The sequence below is a fragment of the Rana temporaria genome, chromosome 7 (assembly GCF_905171775.1).
Source record: "Rana temporaria chromosome 7, aRanTem1.1, whole genome shotgun sequence".
Taxonomy (NCBI): Eukaryota; Metazoa; Chordata; class Amphibia; order Anura; family Ranidae; genus Rana; species Rana temporaria.
In genome coordinates this window covers 48,250,596-48,274,999 of record NC_053495.1, presented here as the reverse complement: position 1 = coordinate 48,274,999, position 24,404 = coordinate 48,250,596, and the positions used below count along the sequence as shown (strand labels likewise).

The window sequence follows — 24,404 nt, the reverse complement described above, 5'->3', positions numbered from 1 at the left end:
CAGAACAGGGACAGACAGCGTTGCTGTGCGATCCGCGGCCGGTTTAGGTGTGAACCAAGCCTTATCGTTCTAATTGCTGATGAAAAGTGGAATCTGGTTGCTCACGCAATCAATAATCTTTACACTGTCTTTTTAAAGTGTTAGCCCACTTTCAGAGGTTATATCAGATAGACAGCGGAGGCCTGAGTAACAAACGGGTTTCATATTCATTACAGCAGCAATATCTCCTCATTCCGGTTCTGCATAAGGAATCGGTGATTCTGGCTCATTCTCCATAATGCCGTACAAATAAAAAATACATCAGGTGAAAGGATGGCAATGATAGGTGGATGGTCTTGGAAATTCACATGCAGAGATATTGCTACTGAAGACCCTAGAGAGAAGTCCAAGGTCAATCAACCCTTGGCATCCAATGAGGATTAATCTGTTATATAATCCATATAGTTTTAGAGAATTTATTGATCCTAATAATGCTTTAACAAAGTAAAGTTTTTCTTGTACTAAACTTAGGGGGCCCAGTGCAACCCCAAGGATTGCAAACACAGAACCAGCAACATCCTTTCCATGTGGACACTCAGAAGCCTCCTGGTCAAGATCTGCTTCCACAGAATGAGCCACAGATGTCATCACCAAGCACAGTTCAGAAGCCTCCCTCAATAGAACGCATGTCTTCTGCTGCCAGGAACATAGAGTCACAATCCAGACATCAGCAACCTCAAAAAGCTGCACCTCATCCCCAGCTGAAGTAAGACATTGATAAAAATAATGTGATGCAGTAGTTTGCTCATTGCCAGAGATATTTGCTTATATGATATACTGTAGATTTATATATAGATATGTTATGACATGATACATTGTGATCAGTGGCTAGTATGATCTGCAGCAGTCTACTTATCAAATATAAAATATTATGTGAAACTGATCAAATCACCTGTGCAAAATAATGGTAAGCCTGAAAACACGACCTTGAGGACTGGAGTTGAGAAACACTGGTCTATACTACACTTATTCTAAACCTAGACTACACCTATACCAACCCTATTTCGCATTATATCAAACCTTTACCTCATCTGAACCACATCTACCTTGCACCTGTGCCGAGACTTTACTGTATCTATACTGCATGCAGGTTAACTGGGACGGTTGTTAAGTGCATCAACGTTCTTCAAGGTTCCCAAAGATAGCCGGCAGAAGAACATCTCTAATGCCGCGTACACACGGTCGTTTTTTGTGATGAAATAAAACGACGTTTGTCATCATGAAAAAAAACAAAGTTTTTCTAACTTCATCATAAAAAACGACGTTGCCCACACACCATAGTTTTCTGAAAATGCTCTAGCAAAGCGCAGTTACGTACAACACGCACAACGGCACTCTGTTCCCTTCAAGTTCCCGTCTCATAACTTGCTTCTGAGCATACGCGGGTTTAAAACATTGTTTAAAACTTCGTTTTAGCCCACACACGATCATTTTTTATGACACAAAAAACGACATTTTGAAAAACGACATAAAAAATTGAAGCTTGTTCGAATTTTTTTTGGGTTGTTTTTTTGGAGACAAAAAACGATGTGAAGCCCACACACGATCATTTTAAATGACGTTTTTAAAAACTTTGTTTTATTTCATCACAAAAAACGAACATGTGTATGCGGCATAAGGAATGCTCTTCCTGTTATAATTATTCTTTAAGTCTCCTTTGTACCCTTGCCCCCTCCTCTACCATCCCCTCTTCTTTTGGATGGTGCATAGCCAGTCAGTCTTGGACTGCACCATAAATGCACTCTGACAGTATAGTTCCAGCACTCGGAAGATTAATCTTTTTCTGCTGCTCACTGCTGCACTTGAAGTGGCCTTGCTATTGTTTCTGCTGATCTAGATGCCAAATGTCAGCATATGCCTAGTCCCTACTGTTAATCACTTTATATGCTAAATTGTGTTATTACCATTGGCAATCCATTCTATGCTTGCCCAGCTACCAACCATTCTGGGTAACAATATATTAAAGAGGAATTCTACTAGTTTTTCAGTTTATTGAAAGTCAGCCGCTACAAAAAGTGTACCCGCTGACTTTAAAAAAAAAAAGACAAAACCTGTCCCACATTCCGGCGATGCAGTCACCTGAGGCCTCGCTCCTCTCCCTCTCCTCTCTGCAGTGCCGTCATTGTTATAGGGTGACAATGCTGTGTTCTTGTCTCTAAATTGTTCTTCTGCTTGTTATCCTGCACTTCCACTGAAGTCACCTTTAGAGTCGGTTCACACTGGGGCGACACGACTTCCAGCGCGACTTTCAGAGGCGACTCCGACACGACTTGAGCATGAACCACAGGGCGATCTGGGGCGATTTACAACACGACTTGAAGTCGTCTCCAAGACAGGAGACTTTCCAGTGGCCAATCAAACAACAATCAGCTCTAGGGGAGGGAGGGGGAGGGAGAGGTTTGCCTGAGAAATGTATGTTATCTTCCTGGAAAGTCGCTTCAGTTAAGACAGCGATCAGACTTGGATCAAACTTGGAGGCGACTTCCATTGAAATCAATGGGTACAAATCGCCTACAAGTCGGATTGAAGTAGTACAGGAACTTCTTTTGAAGTCGGAGCGACTCGAGTCGTGTGTATTAAAACCGCTCCCATTCACTTGCATTGTTTTTCTCGACAGCGCGACTTGGGACGACTTGAGGCGACTTCAAGTCGGATCCCAAGTCGCCCCAGTGTGAACCGGCTCTTAGGAGGTCCAACCACATACAGCTGCTGCTGGAGCACATGACCAGTGTAGTCTGGTAACCCCCTATTACCATACCACCTTTTTCCCCTTTCTATATCCTCCCCACACCCCATTCCCTTACCCCGCCAATAAAAAGACCACACCTGAGTTTGGAGTATAACTAGCCATAGCAGCCTTTTTATTAACAAATTAATTAAATAACTAAATATTTTCCAAATAACATTTTATAACGGCATCTTTTAAACACACACACACGGCACCCCAAACATAACATTACCACCACTATACTGCAGAACCTTTTTCCATACCAGGCCTCCAGCCGTATTACCAGCTCGGAGACGACCCCTTTTCCCGCAGTGCAACCATAACCGTATTCCAGCAGACACCGTTCCACCGGAATACCCCAGAGGGTCCATACCACCGATGAACCCCCCACTACTTACATCACGTCTGTTATCTTCCACCATCAAAGACCAAGGACAACACCGTTACATCGCTGCTATGACGAACCAAATCCAATAATCCTGAAAGAAAAGAAAACAAACGAACAACACACCAAGACAAAACACAGGGAGGGTAAGTGGGAAAAACTGCCTCCTTCTGTTTGCTTCCTCACTTCCACTGTTCCACGCCTCCCCTTTTTATACTGCTCCTCCCCTTACAAGAAACTTTCCATCCTGCCACCTCCCCTTCACATCTCTTCCAGCTTAACGCTTTTGTTGGCTCCCATACACCTGGTCATGCCCAGCCCTCCGTTACTTGCCTCTTTGTTTTTCTCCACTTCGGGCCTCACTTGCATGTAGGCAGGAAGAGGCTGCAAATAGGCTGGATGAGATCAGCTACACCGAGATACAAAAAAGAAAGACAAAATGTAATGTCTAAGAAGAAAAAAAAAATCAGAATTTAGGTATACTTTACCACTTAAGTACCACCTCGCGGCGATATACATTGGCAGAGCGGCACAGCTGGGCATATCCACGTACCTGTACGTCTCCTTTAAGATGCCCAGACGTAGGTCGCGGTCCTGAGCTCCGTGACCACGCCCATGGGACCCACGGACCTGATTGCTGCCGGTGTCCCACGATCGGGTCACAGAGCTGAAGAACGGGGAGAGGTAAGTGTAAACAAACCTTTCCCCATTCTTCCTAGTGGCAGTGTCACTGATCGTCTGTTCCCTGTCAGCGGAACAGACGATCAGTGATGTGTCACACCAGGCCACGCCCCCACACAGTAAGAATCACTTCCTAGGGAACACTTAATCCCTTCAGCGCCCCCTAGTGGTTAACCCCTTCACTGCCAGTGTAATTTTCACAGTAATCAGTGCATTTTTATAGCACTAGTTACTGTGAAAATGACAATAGTCCCAAAATGGTGTCAAAAGTGTCCGATGTGTCCACCATAATGTGGCAGTCACGATAAAAATCGCTGATCGCCGCCATTACTAGTAAAAAAAAATATTAATAAAAATGACATAAAACTATCCCCTATTTTGTAGATGCTGTATCTTTTGCGCGAACTGATCAATAAACGCTTATTGCGATTTATTTTTTTACCAAAAATATGTAGAAGAATACGTATCGGCCTAAACTGAGGAAAAACATTGTTTTTTTATATATTTTTGGGGGATATTTATTATAGCAAAAATTAAAAAATATTGCATTTTTTTTAAATTGACGCTCTATTTTTGTTTATAGCGCAAAAAATAAAAAACGCAGAGGTGATCAAATACCACCAAAGAAAGCTCTATTTGTGGGGAAAAAAAGGATGGCAATTTTGTTTGGGAGCCACGTCGCACGACCGCGCAATTGTCAGTTAAAGCAACGCAGTGCCGAATCGCAAAAAGTGGTCTGGTCCTTTAGCTGCATAATGGTCTGGAGCTAAAGCGGTTAAATAACATCTGTAATGAGTATACATCAATGCCTGCTAGTAACAGTGATCTTTTAAAAGCATGGACTATTTAATTTAATTTGCTTAACCTCTTTCTCCAAATATTAAAAACACTCTGGTCAGGTGTGCAGGTCATTTAATTAGCTGTAGGCCATGCTAATGGACACGTCATTTCACCAAGGCTTCACTTGCCTGTTGTCAGAAATGTTTATCTTAATAATAGGCTTCTTGTGATCTTTCAGGAAAGTAAATGGTATGCAAGAAAGCCTTGGGGCTAGGCAATATTTCAAGCAGAATTCAGGAAAGCAAGTAATTGCACTTAGCACTACCATAAATAAGGTTCTTAGGCCTAAAATGTTATTAAAGGCTAAAGTAAGGAAGGTTTATATCTCCCATCATTTTTTGGGGGGAATCTGTGTTCCAGTCGCTCACTTCCTGTCCGATATCCAAAACAGGAAGTGAGAGGAAAACCCTCCAAAGTGAGGAAATCCTGGGGTGTTACAAGGATTACTAGAACTAACGTCTGCATTGAAAGATTTTCCCTCTTTTACTGTTCTGATGTCAACCCAAAATTTTAGATTTTCTCTTACGTTTGCTTTCGATGATAACAATAAACAGGACAAACAGAGAGGGAGAAACTCTCTAACAAGGGCACAGACAGCAATAACAACTGACAGGTGTTCTAATCCCTCTCCACTTTATTCAAAACTTGTTGCCTTTAAGTTTGTAGGTGGGGTGCAGCACGGTGCGGGGGAATAACACACTCATAGTGCAATGAAAGTTCACAAAAACCCAGTTGGAAGGCAGCCCAAATGGGAATACTCACAGTTCCAACAGCGTGCAGAGTGTATCCAAACTGTCAGCATCTGTAAAGAGAGGAAGAATGTGGCCTGGCCGTGTTGTGCCCAACAGGCAGGTGTCCAGATAAGTTGTGAACCTTTTGTTTTTCCTCCTCATTAGAAACCTTTCCCCGCGGCTAGTACTGTACCTACCAGGTGGAGTACCTGTGGGCTATCCTACCAACTCGCAAATGCGTGCTAAACCTGGGATCCAGGGCATTAAATAGTCTGTGCATGACCCAAGATGGCTGCCAGAGTCACATGGGGCAGCAGCATCCAATTGAATGCTCCCCCAGTGACCCAGGAAAGGAAACCATTTGAGGAACTGTGGGCCAGATTCAGGTAGATCAGCGGATCTTTAGATCTGCGTGATCTATCTGATTTAAGATACCCTGCCGCAAGTTTGAGAGGCAAGTGGGTAATTCACAAACCACTTACCTCCAAACTTGCAGCGGCGTATCGCAAATCCCCCGGCGGAATTCAAATTCTGCGGCTAGGGGGAGTGTACTATTTAAATCAGGCGCGTCCCCGCGCCGATTTAAATGAGCATGCGCAGGCCGTGAATTTTCCCGACGTGCATTGCTCCCACTGACGTCACTAGGACGTCAGTGGTTTCGACGCTTACGTAAACGACGTCCATCCGTATTACAGAACGATTTACGCAAACAACGTAAACAAATTCAAAAGCGACGCGGGAACGACGGCTATACTTAACATTGGCTCCGCCTCATAGAAGCAGGAAAGCCGCTATGGAAACGTCGTAACAACACTGCGTCGGGTCCGCGTACGTTCGTGAATTCGCGTATCTCGCTGATTTAAATATTATTCAACATAAATCAGCGGGAACGCCCCCCGCGCCATTTTTAAATTACAAATAAGATCCGACAGTGTACCACAGTTACACCTGTCGGATCTTAGCCATATCTATGCGTAACTGATTCTATGAATCAGACGCATAGATAAGACCAGTGTAAGTCAGAGATACGATGGTGTATCAGTATCTCTTTGTGAATCTGGCCCAAACTGTCTACAAGTGCATCCTCCCTTGTAAAGTGACAGGCAGCTTTGACCAAGTGAGCTAACCTCTTGGTTTACTTCAGAAGCTTAGGCTGCATTCACACCTTCGCGTATGCGTTTTGCGGCGTAAGTACCGTGATTTGCGGCGACAAAAAATAGGCATTTTGTCCCGCTAATTGGGGCGACAAAACGCGTTGTTTTAAACCGCGGTTTTTTTACATTGTATTGTCGGCTATGCGGAACGCCTAAACCGCCCGATACACGCGTCGAAAAAGGGTCCAGGACTTTTTTGAAATTCGGCGTTCGGCGTTCTATCGACGTACGGCGTTCTGCGTTAGGAGATGTGAACAGTCTCCATAGAGAACAATGCAATTTCGACCCTCCGGCGTATTGTAGCGTCGGGATACAGGCGACAAAACGCCTAGGTGTGAATGGAGCCTAAGAGGTTAAAAGAGAAGTGCAGGCATGTAAACAAAAACAGCAACATATTTATCTAGAACGTCCTCCCGCCTGCTCTACACTGAGAACTAATGCCGCGTACACACAACCATTTTTCGGGTTGTAAAAAATGACGTTTTTTTTTTATGTCATTAAAAACGATCGTGTGTGGGCTCCAGAGCATTTTTCACAATGTAAAAAATAGGCATTAAAAATTTCGAACATGCTCTAATTTTTCACGTCATTTTTAAGGTGTGGGCTTTAACGACGTGAAAAAAACGTGCATGCTCAGAAGCAAGTTATGAGACGGGAGCGCTCGTTCTGGTAAAACTAGCGTTCTTAATGGAGTAAGCACATTCATCATGCTGTAACAGACAGAAAATCGCAAATTGTCTTTTACTAACACGGAATCAGCAAAAGCAGCCCAAAGGGTGGCGCCATCCGCATGGAACTTCCCCTTTATAGTGCCATCGTACGTGTTGTATGTCACTGCGCTTTGCTAGAGCATTTTTTTTCACGATCGTGTGTAGGCAAGGCCGTGTTAATGATCGGGTTGAAAAAAACGTTGTTTTTTCTAGACCCTTAAAAACGTAATTTTTTACAACTCAAAAAACGGTCGTGTGTACGCGGCATTAGAGATCAAAGACCGCTGATCGCTCAGTTCTTGGATTTGCTCTGAACACAGAGCAGGGACTGTCAATCACCATTCTTCCCCACTGGAGCACTGGGCTGTGGAGGGGGCTGGGTGCTGAAAGGCTGAGCCAGCTGCTGCTCAGGAATCTGGGCAGATCCCAACATTATTGTTGGGATCCCTGCAGAGCCTGGACCAGCTGAGTGATGTCATCCAACAACAGCCCACTGTCAGCTGAGTCTGGGTCACAGGAGTGCTGAAATAAGTACACGCCTGTAACCCACGGGAGAAGTATGGTCAAAAGAGCTTTGGCTATACTTCTTGTTTAATGCTAGGCCCTCTTGGACATCCACTGGTTCCTAGGTTTCTGCCTAGGACTAGGTTGTCTTGTGGAGTCTGACTGGCTGCCCTGCTGCTAAGTGGCCACAGGAGGTTGTTCATGTGCTGCACACAGGCACCATTCAGAGAACACTTTGCACTTTGATTGGGCAAAGTAGAGATCCAGGACAATGACGTCATGATATCCAAAAGGGAAAAATGTAAAAATACTGCGCTGTCTAATAGATGAACCTAAAAATTAAAATTACAATGCTAGCAACTCACAATGTGAGATACCCACAACAAACAAATATAATTAAGAACAAGCTACGCAACTACTATGATCATACAGATATCTGTAACACTAGATGATATAATGCTGATGCGATGAATACACATGGAACAATTAGTGTTATCCACAATAATGAAACAGTCCCAATGATAGTGCATTAAACTTGTTGAAATAGATGAGGATGTGCATCTGATGATGATTAATGACAGTCAATAATCAAATTCCTTCAAGTGGATAGTGACATCAACGCGAGAAGACCTCAGAATAGTGCACAGATAGATAAGACACCTCCACCTTTTAAACACACTGCCCCTTACCAGAGGGAAGGGGCACCTGGACGAAGTCTTCTAAGACGAAACGGTGTAGGGTAGCGGCGTGCTGACGTCTTTAACCGCATACTGTGTCCCGGAGTGAACGGGTTGTGCTAGCCGGCCGGCTAAATTTTCAAATGCGAATTTTATCTACTTTCTTGTAAGTGTGATTTTAAACCTTTTTTTAATAAACTGCCATACGGATTCACACTATGTCAGCTTTTTTCCTTCTCCACATTTGTTTCAAACTATATATATCTTCGGCCCATTGTGGATGAAATCGTGACTCTTGGATATCCTGCCACATAAGCCCTTGGCTGGGGAGATAGCCATCTGTCGTCAGAAGATCTCTAGTTGGGAACTTTCCCTCTGGTAAGGGGCAGTGTGTTTAAAAGGTGGAGGTGTCTTATCTATCTGTGCACTATTCTGAGGTCTTCTCGCGTTGATGTCACTATCCACTTGAAGGAATTTGATTATTCACTGTCATTAATCATCATCAGATGCACGTCCTCATCTATTTCAACAATAGACTTAATTTAGCCGTTTTAGCCCACACACGATCATTTTTTACAACCCGAAAAACAACATTTTTAAAAACGTTAAAAAGTGCAGCATGTTCGAATTTTTTTTTTTGTTGTTTTTCGCACACGATCATTTTAAATGACGTTTTTAAAAACTTCGTTTTTTTTTCATGCTGAAAAACGATCGCGTTTACGCGGCATCACAGCCCTTGCGTATGGCAGATAGTAAGGTCCCGCTGGCATGCAGATATGAAGGCACAGCAAAGGAACCCTTCAGATGGACACGGCAAGCCCAGCCGGTGTTCGTGACATCACCGGATCTCCGACGGAACTCCCTGAAGACCCGGAAGCCGACGGAGAGGTGAGTACCAATCAAAAGAATTTTGCTCGATCAAAAAAATTAATGATTAATAGAGGAATTAATAGTTAATTTCCACAGCCCTACATAATATTCAATAAAAATAACACTTGAGATGGCGCTAGGCTAAATTTTACAATGGCTTAGAAATCATCCTCAATCTATACTACAGCACACAAGGGTCTAGATTTAGATAGCCCGCCGTAAGTTTTTGCGGGCGTAGCGTATCTCAGATATGCTACGCCGCCGTAACTTAGTGAGGCTGGGGCTGGATTCACAAAGAACCTGCGCCCTAAGTTACGGCGGCGTATCGTAAATCTGCTGGCGTAAGCATGCCAAATTCAAATTCTGAAGAGGTGGGCGTGTTTTATGTAAATAAAACATGACCCCACGTAAATGACGTCTCTAACGAACGGCGCATGCTCCGTTTGTGAACATATTCCAGTGCGCATGCTCCTAATCACGTCGCAAATTGTCAATGCTTTCGACGTGAACGCAATTTACGCAAAGCCCTATTCGCGAACGACTTACGCAAACGACATAAACTACGCAAAATTTGACGCTGTCCCGACGTCCATACTTAAAGCGGAGGTTCGCCGGTAAAATGGTGTTTTTACCCTTAGATGGATGCTCATTTAGTCTAGGGGAATCGGGTTGTTGTTTAAAAATCCGAGCATTACTTACCGTTGTAGAGGGCGATCTTCTCCGCCACTTCCGGGTATGGGCTGCGGGACTGGGTGTTCCTTCTTGATTGACAGTCTTCCGAAAGGCTTCCGACGGTCGCATCCGTCACGATTTTCCGAAAGTAGCCGAACGTCGGTGCGCACGGCGCAGTATAGAGCCGCACCGACGTTCGGCTTCTTTCGGCTACTCGTGACGCGATGGATGCGACCGTCGAAAGCCTTTCGGAAGACTGTCAATCAAGAAGGAACGCCCACTGCCGAAGACCCATACCCGGAAGTGGCGAAGAAGATCGCCCTCTACAACGGTAAGTAATGCTCGGATTTTTAAACAACAACCCGATTCCCCTAGACTAAATGAGCATACATCTAAGGGTAAAAGAGCAGAAATGGCCTTTATGGGTGAACTCCCGCTTTAACATTGGATACTCCTCATATAGCAGGAGTAACCTTACGCCGGAAAAAGCCTTACGTAAACGACATAAAAAAATCCGCCGGGCGCACGTATGTTTCTGAATCGGCGTATCTAGCTCATTTGCATATTCTACGCCGAAATCAACGGAAGCGCCACCTAGCGGCCAGCGTAAATATGCATCCTAAGATACGATGGCGTAAGAGACTTACGTCGGTCGTATCTTAGCAAAATTCCGGCGTATCTTGCTTTCTGAATACAGAAAAAAGATACGCCGGCGCATCCTAGAAGTTACGCGCCGTATCAACAGATACGCCGATGTAACTTCTTACTGAATCTAGCCCTTGGTGTGTTAGGCTGCCGATACGTTACACATTTTTTTTGTACAATTTTTCTTTCGATTTACCAAAACCATAGAATATGAGGTCAAACCTAAACGCTTTCGATTTGTATGCAATCAGGCCCTTGTACTACATAGTTGAAGGTAAATCTAAAAGAAATGAAATAAGAAAAGTGTATAATGTATGGGCAGCAGCTTCGAGGCAGATAAATAATTCATAAAACACAATGGGCCAGATTCAGGTAGATCCGTGCAATATTTGCGTGGGCAAAGGGCAACGATGTTTGCTCTGCGCCCACGCAAATATTTTGAAATGCCCGCGATTCACGGAGCAGTAGCTCCGTAAATTGCGCGGGCGATATGCTAAATAGCCGGGCGTAAGGCTGCCTAATGTAAATGATCCCGCCGGGGGCGGGAATCATTTAAATTAGGCGCGCTCCCGCGCCGAGCGAACAGCGCATGCTCCGTCGGGAAACTTTCCCGACGTGCATTGCGGCAAATGACGTCGCAAGGACGTCATTTGCTTCTAAGTGAACGTGAATGGCGTCCAGCGCCATTCACGAATCACTTACGTAAACGACGTGAAATTTAAATTTCACGAGCGGGAAGGGCGGCTATACTTTAGCATTGGTTGCCCCTGCTACAGCAGGAGCAACCTTGCGCTAAAGTCGCCGTACGGAAACTCCGTACCTTGCGTGCGCAGGGCCCACGCAACTTTTGTGAATCGGTGGTAGTATGCAATTTGCATACTATACGCCGATCACAATGGCCGCGCCCCCTAGCGGCCAACGCAAGAGATATGAAGGCATAAGGAGGCTTATGTCTGTCATATCCTAGGCTGCAGTCGGTGTAACGAGGTTCCTGAATCAGGAGCACTCGTTACACCGGAGCAAGTAAGCACTTGCGCCGCGCAACCTATGGTTGCACGGGCGCAAGTGCTTCTTGAATCTGGCCCAGTGTTTAAAATTTCTGCACAATCATAAATAGAAAATACACAAAGAATTGGTAAATTAATGGTTACATTTTTTTCCATTTATGTGTTTTATTTAATGGCTCTACAGAAACATATCTGTAATTTTTACAATACATTAATCTCAACTAAAGGAGCCAGCACTAGAGAACATAACTCAATAATCGTTTTTGTATATCAGCAGCACCTTTAAGTAAATATAATTACATTTGCCGATGACTGATACCCTGCCAGTAGAACAGGGATATATTTCAATTTCAATTCCCTTCCTTCTTTGGCATGTGATAGCTTGTAGCTTGTAGTTTGGATACATATATAATCAGAATTGTATTATTTTTTAAGTGTGTATTTTGCTTTTGAAGTTGCAGATTTTAAAACTGCATGATTTTAGTTTTTTTAACATTATTTTTGTCTTTTACACCTGCAAGTGCATTATGTAACAGTACAAAGTGATCTTTCCTTATTTTGCATTCAGTGCTAAGCAGTTATATTATTAGAAACACATCCTATCACGTGAGCGCAATGCGGTTATTACCAGTGGAGATCACTCAAAAAGGAGGAAGTGCTTGGTTTTAGTCACTAATCTGAAAATATTGCATTCCTTCTGACAAGAGATGACTGAACTATCACACCTTGTCCAAAAAGAGACATTCGTATATACTATACTTTACTGTCACATACTGGCACTTTCACTCCCTTCCTGCCCAGGCCAATTTTCAGCTTTCAGCGCGGTCGCACTTTGACAATTGCACGGTCATGCAACACTGTACCCAGATAAAATGTTTATAATTTTTTTGAGACAGAGCTTATTTTTGGTGGTATTTAATCACCACTAGTTATTTTATTTTTTGCTAAACAAACAAAAAAAAGACCGAGAATTTGGAAGAATAAAACGAAAAAAGTTTTTCTTAGTTTCTGTTACAAAATTTTGCAAATAAGTAATTTTTCTTCTTCACTGATGTGCACTGATGGAAAAAGTGTAATTGCGCTAAACCAAAAAGTGATATTCCTATTAAGGAAACACGTATAAGGGACATAAAGCCCAATATAAAACTACCGTGCCTGGTGATAAATTAATAACAGACAGTAATGAAAAAAGTGGTACATATCAAATTACAGTGATACATATTAATAAATATGGCTCCAACCGACTTGGAACCAAACCTACAAGTGAACATGTAAATAAGTCAATACCCTCTCCATCCAATGTAAAGTGAATCACAGTAGAGGATGGAGATTAATTAAACGTAAAAATAAAAATGTAATGATAAAAAATGAAAAGATCAGAAAAACCAAAAATCAATAATCAAAAGTTATGTATAATGTCCCAGTGAGTGAAGACAGTCCATAGATGAGTTTCAAATTAAACACCCGTGCACAATCCAGCTGATGAAAACTTTTGATCCCAGCAAACCTCATGTGAATCCACCACCGTTATTCAAAAATCTGCTTACCAGATACAAAGGTCCTCATGGACCAAACCCAGCATATCACTCCAATAGGGAACTGGTTAGTGGTGTGTCCACGGTATAACAGAGCTTCACAGATAGACTCAATGGCAGGGATCATATGAAAGAAAGAAGTGCTTCCATAGCATAAAACCAGGAGTATTTTATTTAAAACAAGCACACAGGTATCCAACTCACATTTCAGATGATATTCAAAAGCTTCAAGCCTGTAGCACCGGCCGGACGCTTCCAGGAAAAAAAACGCTTGTATAGAGATTACAGCGATGAGGGGGGATGACGTCAGCACGTCGCTCGACGTAATATAGCAAAGCTAATACAACCATTAGCTATAGTACAATTGATTTTAGGTCTACTTTTGCCATCTATTTTCCCTTTTTCTACCCAAAATTTTTGTTTCAGTTGAATTACTATTTTTGTCTTGCTTCAATGGTTGAAAGGATATGTAAGGGTTCAAAGATTTAAAAAACAACAAAACAAACATTTCATATTTACCTCCTCTGTGCAGTTGCTTTTGCACAGAGTGGCCTCCTCTTCTGGGGTCCCTCAGCCACGCTCCTGGCTCCTCCTCTTTCCGAGTGTCCCGTCTGAGAAGCGCTCTACCCTTGGGGCATCCATGTGGGCTCGCTCCCGAGTCCTGTTGCTGCGTCCATTGATGTAGACAGCAGGACTTTGCCATGCCCCTGTCTCCAGCATTATTGGATTTTAATTGACAGCAGTCAAAGGGGGGGTAAAAGGGGGCTGAGGGGGCTGGTGCACTACAAGAGGTTTTTCACCTAAATTTATAGAATGCATTGAGGTGAAAAACAGCGAGGGTTTACAACCCCTTAAAGCTGCCACTTTATAAGGAATTCACTAAAGTGGACCTAAAGTCCCAAAAGTGAAGATTTGTTATGTTACTGGGAACATCTACTGTGGAAATATTATTGTGCCTAAGCAGTACCCTTAAATCTTGTCTTTCAGTGCACTTCCTGATATGTGAGTGTGCCTAGGCACTCCTGTGTCTACAGCCTCATAGCTGTACAGTATATCTGCAGTGTGAGATCTAATTCCGCGGACACACGATCGTTTTTCGGGTTGTAAAAGATGGTCGTGTGTGGGCTTTAACGACGTGAAAAACCTGCGCATGCTCAGAAGCAAGTTATGAGGCGGGAGCGCTCGTTCTGGTAAAACTAGCGTTCGTAATGGAGTAAGCACATTCATCACGCTGTAACAGACTGAAAAGCGCGAATCGTCTTTTACTAACATGATATCAGCAAAAACAGCCCCAAGGGTGGCGCCATCCGCATGGAACTTCCCCTTTATAGTGCGGAAGTACGTGTTGTACGTCACCATGCTTTGCTAGAGCATTTTTTTTCACGATTGTGTGTAGGCAAGGCCGTTTTAATGATCGAGTTGAAAAAAACTTAGTTTTTTCTAGAGCCTGAAAAACTTAATGTTTTACAACCCGAAAAACGATTGTGTGTACACGTGCTACTTCTGAATGCTAGTCTCAGGAGATGTTGAGTGATATTTGGTGATGTCATCACTGCATGTCACTGTTCCCCTTGCTGGAGACTATAGCTTGAGGAAGCAAAATCCTGCTTGTACCAACATAGATACCTTCATACAGAGATACAGTACAGAACAAGGCATGGTAAGGCAGCAATGGAGAGAAATCAGCTGCATGAAGAAATAGGCAAGGTGCCCAGTCCTTTGCTCTCTGTCTGCCTTATTTGGGCACACCACCAGAATTCAGTTCCTCTTTAATTGAGGATTTTGATCTCTTCATTTGCTAGAAATAAACATTTAATCATGATTCATTGTCAATGAAGATCCTGTAAGGTTGCATTCATACTTCTGCCTTTTAGTATGGTTAGTACAGTGTGCCGATTATTTATGTGTTTTACAGTAAAACACACTTTCCAAAGAAACGAATGGTTAAATGTCCAAAGCTTGTCATTCACTTGCTCTCTACTCTGCCCCTCCAGTGTTCACTACAGCGCTGGGCTGTGGAGGGGGCGGGAGCATCTGGCTCAGTCTCCCAGTAACTCGCTTAGAGGCTGAGCCAGCTGCTACTCAGGAGTCTGGGTGGATCCCGACTTTAACGTCAGGATCGATCCAGGGCTTTGACTGGCTCAGTGACTTCAGCAGACAGCACATACTTACATCTTATTGATTTTACCATAGTATGTAGTACATTTCAGTACAATGGTTGTTTTTCATGCAACATAAAAAATATATAAAAATAAACCATTTGAATATTTCCCTGATGTTTAGGTTTGCTTCTAGTTCTTTCTTTTTTTCATACTGTAGCAGGGTGATGATTTCTCCTGAAAGTGGTCAGCTTCATAGCAGCAGTGGAAACCCTAGATACAGACAATCTGTGGTGCCGTATATTGGTGCCACCCCAGTAGCTGTGTGTATGTGTGTGAAAAAAAAAAAAAAAAAAAAAAAAATATATATATATATATATATATATATATATATATATACTTACCAGCCACTTTATTAGATACACCTGTTCAATTTCTAGGTAATACAAATGGCTAATCCGCCAATCACATGGCAACAACTCAATGCATTTAGGCATCTAGACATGGTGAAGACAACTTGCTGTTCAAACCAAAGAAAGGGGATTTAAGTGATTTTGAACGTGGCATTATTGTTGGTGTCAGACGGGCTGATCTGAGTTTTTCAAAAACTGCTATATATTGGGATTTTCACACATGATCCATCCTGACTTGTATCAACGGTTCAGGCTGGTGGTGTAATGGTGTGGGAGATATTTTCTTCACACACTTTGGGCACTTTAATACCAACTAAGCATTGTTTAAATGTCACGGCCTACCTGAGAATTGTTGCTGACCATGTCCATCCCTTTATGACTACAGTGTACCCATCTTCTGATGGCTCCTTCCAGCAGGATAATGCATCATATCACAAAACTCAAATCATCTCAAACTGGTTTCTTGAACATGAAAATGAGTTCACTGTTCTCCAATGGCCTTCACAGTCACCATTAGTGTTGAGCGGAATACGCCATATTCGATTTCACGATATATCACGAATATATAGACGAATATTCGTGAAATATTCGCTAAAATCGAATATTCGTGATATTTTATCCAAAAAAAAAATTCGTGAAATTTCGCTAATGCGAATGCGAAATTGATTGCGAAATTCTGAAACATTCAATTTCACCTGCCCTTTGGAAAAAGTGTGGTTTTACGTAATGGACCCTGCAACTAACAACAAGGTATTAATAAAATAAATACATTATTATATAGATTTGAGGGTTTACTTTGACCAATTTGTATATTGATTAGTTTAATAAATATTGAATAACCATAGATTTGGAAAATACAGATCTCTCCTCTAGACTGACCTGTATTGAGTTAGGTAAAGATCAACCGCACACTGGGGCCCCTGATTCTGTTGAGTTAAAAAAAAGCCAAGTAAACCGTTTACGTTGACATCTCTTAAATGTCTTTATGTTAAACAGTTATATTCTCATTAAAGAGGTGAAATGCAAATGATGACACGGGACAAAAGATGGAAAATTCTTTGAAGATGTGATACACTGGAAAAACGCACAGAAACACTCCACTCTCTCTAGCCACCTTGTGAATCTGCACTGAAATACTGCTGGGAGTGATCTTATATACTGGTCGTGCAGGCAGGTTCCTATTGGTTGCTATGGAGGTTGCTAACCTCTAAAAACTGTGGTAGGAGAACTCTGATTGGCTCTGATGCAAAAGAAGGGCGGAGAAAGTATTCGCGAATAATCGTAATACGAATATTCGTGATAGCGAATATTCGTCAACATAAAAGGATCGCCTCAGCTTAGCTACTCGGCCCAGGGTCTCTAATCATACCAGCAATGCTTTTAAACGTCGATGGAGATCACTAGGATGTGATCTGTTTTAAAAAAAAAAAAAAAAATTGAAAAAATGTGAATATTCGTAATAGCGAATTTTGGCCGCGATATTCTAGTTATTCGCGAATAATAGAATATGCAATATTCGTAACGAATATTCGCAATACGAATATTCGCGAGCAACACTAGTCACCATATCTCTGTCTAATAGAGACATTTGGGATGTGATGGAACAGAAGAATCATGTCACGTATGTGTAGCCGACAAATGTGCAGCAACTGTGTGATGCTATCATGTCAATATGGACCAAAATCTCTGGGGAATGTTTGCAACACCTTGTTGAATCTGTGCCACAAATAATTGAGGCAGTTTTGAAGGCAAAGAGCGGTCTAACCTGGTACTAGCGAGGTGTACCTAATAAAGTGGCCAGCGAGTATATATATTTATCCTATACAGTACACCTGCATTAAAAAAGATGATTTAATAATCTTATCCATATGCCCTACTGTTTAGAAAAAATAGAATGGCACTGAGCTAGTGGTACCACTACACTCTCTGAAAAAAATTCAGAGAGCCATATTGGGTAACGGTTATTGATAATAATAATAATAATAATAATAATAATAATAATAATAATAACAATTATTATATTTTCTCAGAGAATAGGTGCAGGAACTCCCTCCTTCCAAGTCACCTCTTGTGTCCACCTCCTACCCACCTCCGAGCACCATTCCTTGGTTCCGCCCCCTACCCACCTCCGAGCACCATTCCTTGGTTCCACCCCCTACCCACCTCCGAGCACCATTCCTTGGTTCCACCCCCTACCCACCTCCGAGCACCATTCCTTGGTTCCACCCCCTACCCACCTCCGAGCACCATTCCTTAGTTCCAACCCCTACCCACCTCCGAGCACAATTACTTGATTCCACCCCCTACCCACCTCTGAGCACCATTCCTTGATTCCACCCCCTACCCACCTCCCAGCACCATTCCTTGATTCCACCCCCTACCCACCTCCGAGCACCATTCCTTGATTCCACCTGCTACCCACCTCCGAGCACCATTCCTTGATTCCACCCCCTACCCACCTCCGAGCACCATTCCTTGATTCCACCTGCTACCTACCTCTGAGCACCATTCCTTGATTCCACCCCCTACCCACCTCCGAGCACCATTCCTTGATTCCACCCCCTACCCACCTCCGAGCACCATTCCTTGATTCCACCTGCTACCCACCTCTGAGCACCATTCCTTGATTCCACCCCCTACCCACCTCCGAGCACCATTCCTTGATTCCGCTCCTACCCACCTCCGAGCACCATTCCTTGATTCCACCTGCTACCCACCTCTGAGCACCATTCCTTGATTCCACCCCCTACCCACCTCCGAGCACCATTCCTTGATTCCACCCCCTACCCACCTCCGAGCACCATTCCTTGATTCCACCTGCTACCCACCTCCGAGCACCATTCCTTGATTCCACCCCCTACCCATCTCTCAGTAATGAATACAGAACCAAGTATCAATTTGTGGTGCTAAGTAATTTGTATGTAATTTGTTAATGATAGGAAGTGAAATAGATCCCCTGTAGCCAGCAACAATAGAGCACCCTCAGCAACAATAGACTTTGAACAGCTATCAGAAATAGACCCCTCCCTCCACAGTAGATGTCTCCTAGCAACAATTGTCTCACAGTACCATAGGAGTCCCCCAGCAACAATAGATGCTGAAAAAAAGCCCTGATTATATCAATGACATATGTCTTCAGTTAAGTAAAATGTGCTTCATCTCATATCTCAAGACTTGGTCTTGTATGGTCTTAGCTGTTAGAGCCGGTTCACACTGGGGCGACTCGTCAGGCAACTCAGCCGCCTGACAAGTCGCGTCCCATTCTATTCAATAGAACCGTTCTAATAGGAGCAGCGCAAGTCGCTCAGACTTAGAAAAAGGTTCTTGTACGACTCTGGGGGCGACTCGGGGCAACTTGCATTGACTTCTATAGAGAAGTCATTTTGCAAGTCGCCTCTGAAGTCTTCAGGACGCCTTGCCGAGTTGCCCCCGAAGTCGTGCCTCCCCAGTGTGAACCGGCTCTTAAGGTATCATTTATTTTCCTATTAAAACACGGTTGTACTAATTTTTTTTTCTGATGTTTATCTAGCAAGTCTCAGTCTTTGACCAATGCCTTCAACTTCACCCAGTCATCCTTCTTCAGATCATCAAGCAATGAGGATGAAGCCAAAGCAGACACTATTCGCAATCTGAGGAAGTCTTTTGCCAGTCTATTCTCAGAATAATTGAGCAGATTGCCAGTTCTGTGTAATAAGCTTCAGGAAACAAAGGCCTCTACACTTCTAACTGGCTCCTGCGTTTGTGCTAATAACTGGTTGCCTCTGAGAAAATGCTGTAAAATGTAACCAATATCAATGTATAACCTTCATGAATGTCAAGTTTCTACAATCAGTTTCTGTAAATTTTCCATGATGTATTGCAGATGTTATCTAATGTACAATTTTATAGTAGAGTGATAAGCAAATTGCTAGTTATCATGATCCTTACACCTCCCTTAAAAGGCCTTGAATTCCAGCTACATTTATTGCATATTTTCCAACTTTTGAACATGGGAAAGGGGAATGCTCTGGCGGCTCATGTAGCGTGCTCAATGTCATTGAAATATATGGCCATCTTATGTAAATTATGTTATTATGTTATGAGCATCCCTACCCCTTTACATACATCCTCTTATTGGACCAGGAATAATAGCTGACTCCAAGTTCGGACCCAAAACCAGTTATGAACAGATGCAATCTTATCTTTAGTAATGATAATGTAACATACAACATAGCACAGGGCAGCGATCATCAGTGTGAAACATACAACACAGATTATAGAGTGCAGATGTTAGGAGTAAATACGTTAGGTAAGTTATTGCCCATTGCTGAGCAGTGGGAGTCAAGTGTTCCCAGCATCAGCTGTCAGTATCAGTAATAATGCCCATGTGTTTGAAGTTAGTAGTGGGCAGAATACCTTGGCATCAATGGTCAGTTGGGGAAAGAACGCCCCAGTAGTAAGAGGGCAGGCAAGAATGCCCCATCATCGGCCTTCTGTTATACCGCGTACACACGATCGGAAATTCCGACAAGAAAAGTCTGATGTGGGGGGCACCCTAAACCTGGATATCTAAAGTTGGTGCTGCTATAAAGACAGTATATAGTATATTCAGTATATAAAGTATATATAAATAGAACCCCAGAGAATAGCGCACACCAGGGCCGGACTGGTCTACAGGGATACCAAAAGAATTTTCCAGGAGGCCGCCTGCCCTGGTGCCGCTTTGAGTTGAGGCTGCAGTCAGGGCCGGACTCGCTCCCCTCTCTCCTGCCCCTGTGTATCACGGAGCTGGCTGGGTCTGTGTTTGGCGGTGACGCTGTAACACGGTCCCGCCCCCCTACACTGGCTTGTGTGATAGTAGATAGAATCAGTGTTCCGCCTATCACACAAACTGGTGTAGGGAGGTGGGACCGCGTTACAGCACCGCCGCCGAACACAGACCCAGCCAGCTCTGTGATACACAGGAGGAGGAGATGTTCGCCCTTACAGCCCGCCCTGTGTGCCTGGATAGGAGGATCGGCAGGGGGGGCGCATATAGAGGAAATTAGCTTTCTACATTCCTCCATGCAGCCGCTGAATGTTTGCAGGAGGGGGAGGAGGAGAATCAAGAATTCAGCGGCTACAAGTGCAAAGTGGATTTGCCTTTCATAAATAACCCCCATAGAAGAAAAAAAACGATTGCCATTAGGGGAATGTGTGAGGGTGATGCTCAGGTTCCTGAACGCGTGACTAAATGGTTCATTATAACAGAGTACTTGTCTTTGAAGTACAGTGAAAGAAACCACAAATGTGCATAATATGTTCCCAGTGGTTCATATGATCTTTTTATGGTGGGCCCATTAAGTTTAAACAACAAAAAATCACTCCACAAAAGCTTACATATGTACATCAGATTGTAAAAGCATGCAGCAAAGTTCTCATTTTGTTCACCCAGAAAATTGTAAATGTATCTGACCTTTAAGTAGTATCTGTGTTTTGACTAGTGTACTGTATATCACACACTTGATTCTGCTGCTGGCAACACATCATATGCAGTAGAATCACCAAAAGAGCCTTCTACTTGCCCTTTTGGAATTGTTCCCTAGCTGGTCTTAAACAGTGTTAAATTTTCATCACTAGCGAAGAGGCAACATCTTGCTTTACTGGGTAGCAGGGGAGCAGCTTAATGAAACAGGTAAGCGGTTTCTTAACCACTTCCGGACCGCCTCCTGCACATATACGTCAGCAGAATGGCACGGCTGGGCACAAGCACGTATATATACGTCCTGTACTTGTACCCAGCCGTGGGTCACGGGCGCGCGCCCGCGGCGCGCTCCCGCGACCCGGTCCGAAGCTCCAGGACCGGGACCGCGGGTCCCGCGGACCCGATCGCCGCTCGAGTGCGGCGATCGGTCCCCGGAGCTGAAGAACGGGGAGAGCCGTGCGTAAACACGGCTTCACCCGTGCTTCACTGTGGCGGCGTATCGATCGCGTCATCCCCTTTATAGGGGAGACACGATCGATGACCTCACACCTACAGCCATACCCCCCTACAGTTGTAAACACTCACAAAGTGAACCCTAACTCCTACAGCGCCCCCTGTGGTTAACTCCCAAACTGCAACTGTCAGTTTCACAATAAAGAATGCAATTTAAATGCATTTTTTGCTGTGAAAATGACAATGGTCCCAAAAATGTGTCAAAATTGTCCGAAGTGTCCGCCATAATGTCGCAGTCACAAAAAAAATCGCTGATCGCCGCCATTAGTAGTAAAAAAAATAAAAATGCAATAAAACTATCCCCTATTTTGTAAACGCTATAAATTTTGCGCAAACCAACCGATAAACGATTATTTACCAAAAATAGGTAGAAGAATACGTATCGGCCTAAACTGAGGGAAAAAAAATTATATATGTTTTTGGGGGATATTTATTATAGCAAAAAGTAAAAAATATTGAATTTTTTTCAAAATTGTCGCTTTATTTTTGTTTATAGCGCAAAAACTAAAAACCGCAGATGTGATCAAATACCACCAAAAGAAAGCTCTATTTGTGGGGAAAAAAGGACGCCAATTTTGTTTGGGAGCCACGTCGCACGACCGCGCAATTGTTTGTTAAAGTGACGCAGTCCCGAACTGTAAAAACACCTTGGGTCTTTAGCCAGCATATTGGTCTGGGGCTTAAGTGGTTAAAGGGGTTGTAAACCCTCGTGTTTTTTCACCTGCATTAAGGTGAAAAACGCCTGTCAGTCACCAACCCCCCCCCCCCCGTTTTACTTACCTAAGCCCTGAATTTGCCTCGGTGGGGACGCGCTGTCCCTCTCTCCAAAGAGTCCTGGCTTTTGATTGGATAAATCAATAGTAGCGCAGCCATTGGCTCCCGCTGCTGTCAATCAAATCCAATGACGTGGGCGCTGGGGGGCAGGGCCGAGTCATACATTCGGCAGCTATGGACATCAAATGAATGACTCGGGAGCGTGCCTGCAAGGTAACCCCACCAGGAGTGCACTTCTCCTAGGGGGTTATCTGATGTGGGTAGGAGCCGCGAGAGCCACCAAGGGAACCCAGAAGGTGTTCAGAGTGCCACTCTATGCAAAACCAACTGCACAGTGGAAGTAAGTATGATATGTTTGTTATTTTTTATTTTTTTCAATCAAAGCCTTACAACCCCTTTAACAATCTGTGACGACCAGTAGATAACATTTTAAGCAAGTCCTCACTAAAGTCATTCAAGTCATTCTCTTAGCAGCTTAGCCCACCCTACTTACCATCCTTGCAGTGAATAAAGCAGAACTTCACCTAAAATGCGAAGTTCTGGTCATTCTCTTGCACCCCCCTCTCCTCTATCACATAGTAATCGTTTTATTTTTCAAGTAATAGTTACCTATTTTTGGCAGGTACCTACTCTCTCTTCTGCTCTGCTCACCTAGGAAAACAGAGCTTAACCACTTGAGATCCGCGCTATAGACGAAATACGTCCGCAGCGCGGCTCTCAAGTGCCAAGTGGCCGTTTAAAAACGGCCTTTATGTGCATTACCCGCGCGCGCCACTGGGTGGCGCGCGGCGGGTAAAAACTGTCCCGACGCATCGCCGAGGACCCGATGCGTGTACCTGGCGGCCGCGATGTCCGCCGGGTACACGCGATCGTCGGTGACACGGTAGGTGACAGCAGGAACGTGGAGCTCTGTGTGTAAACACAGAGCTCCACGTGCTGTGAGAGGAGAGGAGACCGATCTGTGTCTCTTGTACATAGGGACACAGCATCGGTCCCCTCCCCCAGTCACCCCCCTCCCCCCACACAGTTATAACACACCCAGGCTACACAGTTAACCCCTTCCTCACCCCCTAGTGTTAACCCCTTCACTGCCAGTCACATTTATACAGTAATTAGTGCATTTTTATATCACTGATCGCCGTATAAATGTGAATGGCGCCAAATTTGTGTCAAAAGTGTCCGATACGTCCGCCGCAATATCCCAGTCCCAATAAAAATCGCAGATCGCCGCCATTACTAGTAAAAAAAAAAATAATAAAAAAAATCATAATTCTGTTCCCCATTTTGTAGGCGCTATAACTTTTGCGCAAACCAGTCGCTTATTGTGATTTTTTTTTTTTTTTTACCAAAATACGTCGAAAAATACGTATCGGCCTTAACTGAGAAAAAAAATAGTTTTTTAAAAAAAAATTGGGATATTTATTATAGCAACAAGTAAAAAAAATATATATTTTTTTTAAATTGTTGCTCTTTTTTTGTTTATAGCGCAAAAAATAAAAACCGCAGAGGTGATCAAATACCACCAAAAGAAAGCTCTATTTGTGGGGAAAAAAGGACGCCAATTTTGTTTGGGAGCCACGTCGCACGACCGCGCAATTGTCAGTTAAAGCGACGCAGTGCCGGACGCTGAGATTTCGCCTGGGAACGAAGGGGGTTTATGTGCCCAGTAAGCAAGTGGTTAAATTGAACCCCCGTCCACAACCTCCTTGGACATGTCACACGTCAAGGGTGTCACGTCTCATGCATGTGCATTGAGGAGCTGGCTGTGAAAACCAGGAAATCAGAGATGACTTTCCACAAGATGGGACCCAAAGACCAGTGAACCGGTGAAGAACCAGCCCGGGTGAGGACAGCACTGGATCCCTAAGCTACTAAGTGTCCTTTTATTGAAAGTCAGCAGCTACTTACTTTTTTCAGAAATAACTGAAGTTCCTCTTTAAAGGGGTTGTAAAGGTACAATTTTTTTTCCTAAATTGCTTCCTTT

At 43.6% G+C, this 24,404-nt stretch overlaps 1 protein-coding gene across 1 annotated transcript; it reads left to right on the top strand.

Moving 5' to 3' along the window:
* The first annotated feature begins 240 nt into the window (after window positions 1-240).
* On the top strand, window positions 241-20,283 carry LOC120945278 (synapsin-2-like). The gene is made up of 2 exons (XM_040359326.1): window positions 241-745; window positions 19,220-20,283. Exons 1-2 carry the CDS (start codon window positions 621-623, stop codon window positions 19,353-19,355), a joined length of 261 nt encoding a protein of 86 aa, XP_040215260.1. The 5' UTR covers window positions 241-620; the 3' UTR covers window positions 19,356-20,283.
* Window positions 20,284-24,404: the final 4,121 nt, after the last annotated feature.

Bases quoted from the DNA above. Each gene is read 5' to 3' on its own strand.
- LOC120945278 (XM_040359326.1), top strand. From the start codon at position 621: ATGTCATCACCAAGCACAGTTCAGAAGCCTCCCTCAATAGAACGCATG. The intron at 746-19,219 runs GTAAGACATTGA...ATGTTTATCTAG, and splicing joins GCACCTCATCCCCAGCTGAA to CAAGTCTCAGTCTTTGACCA.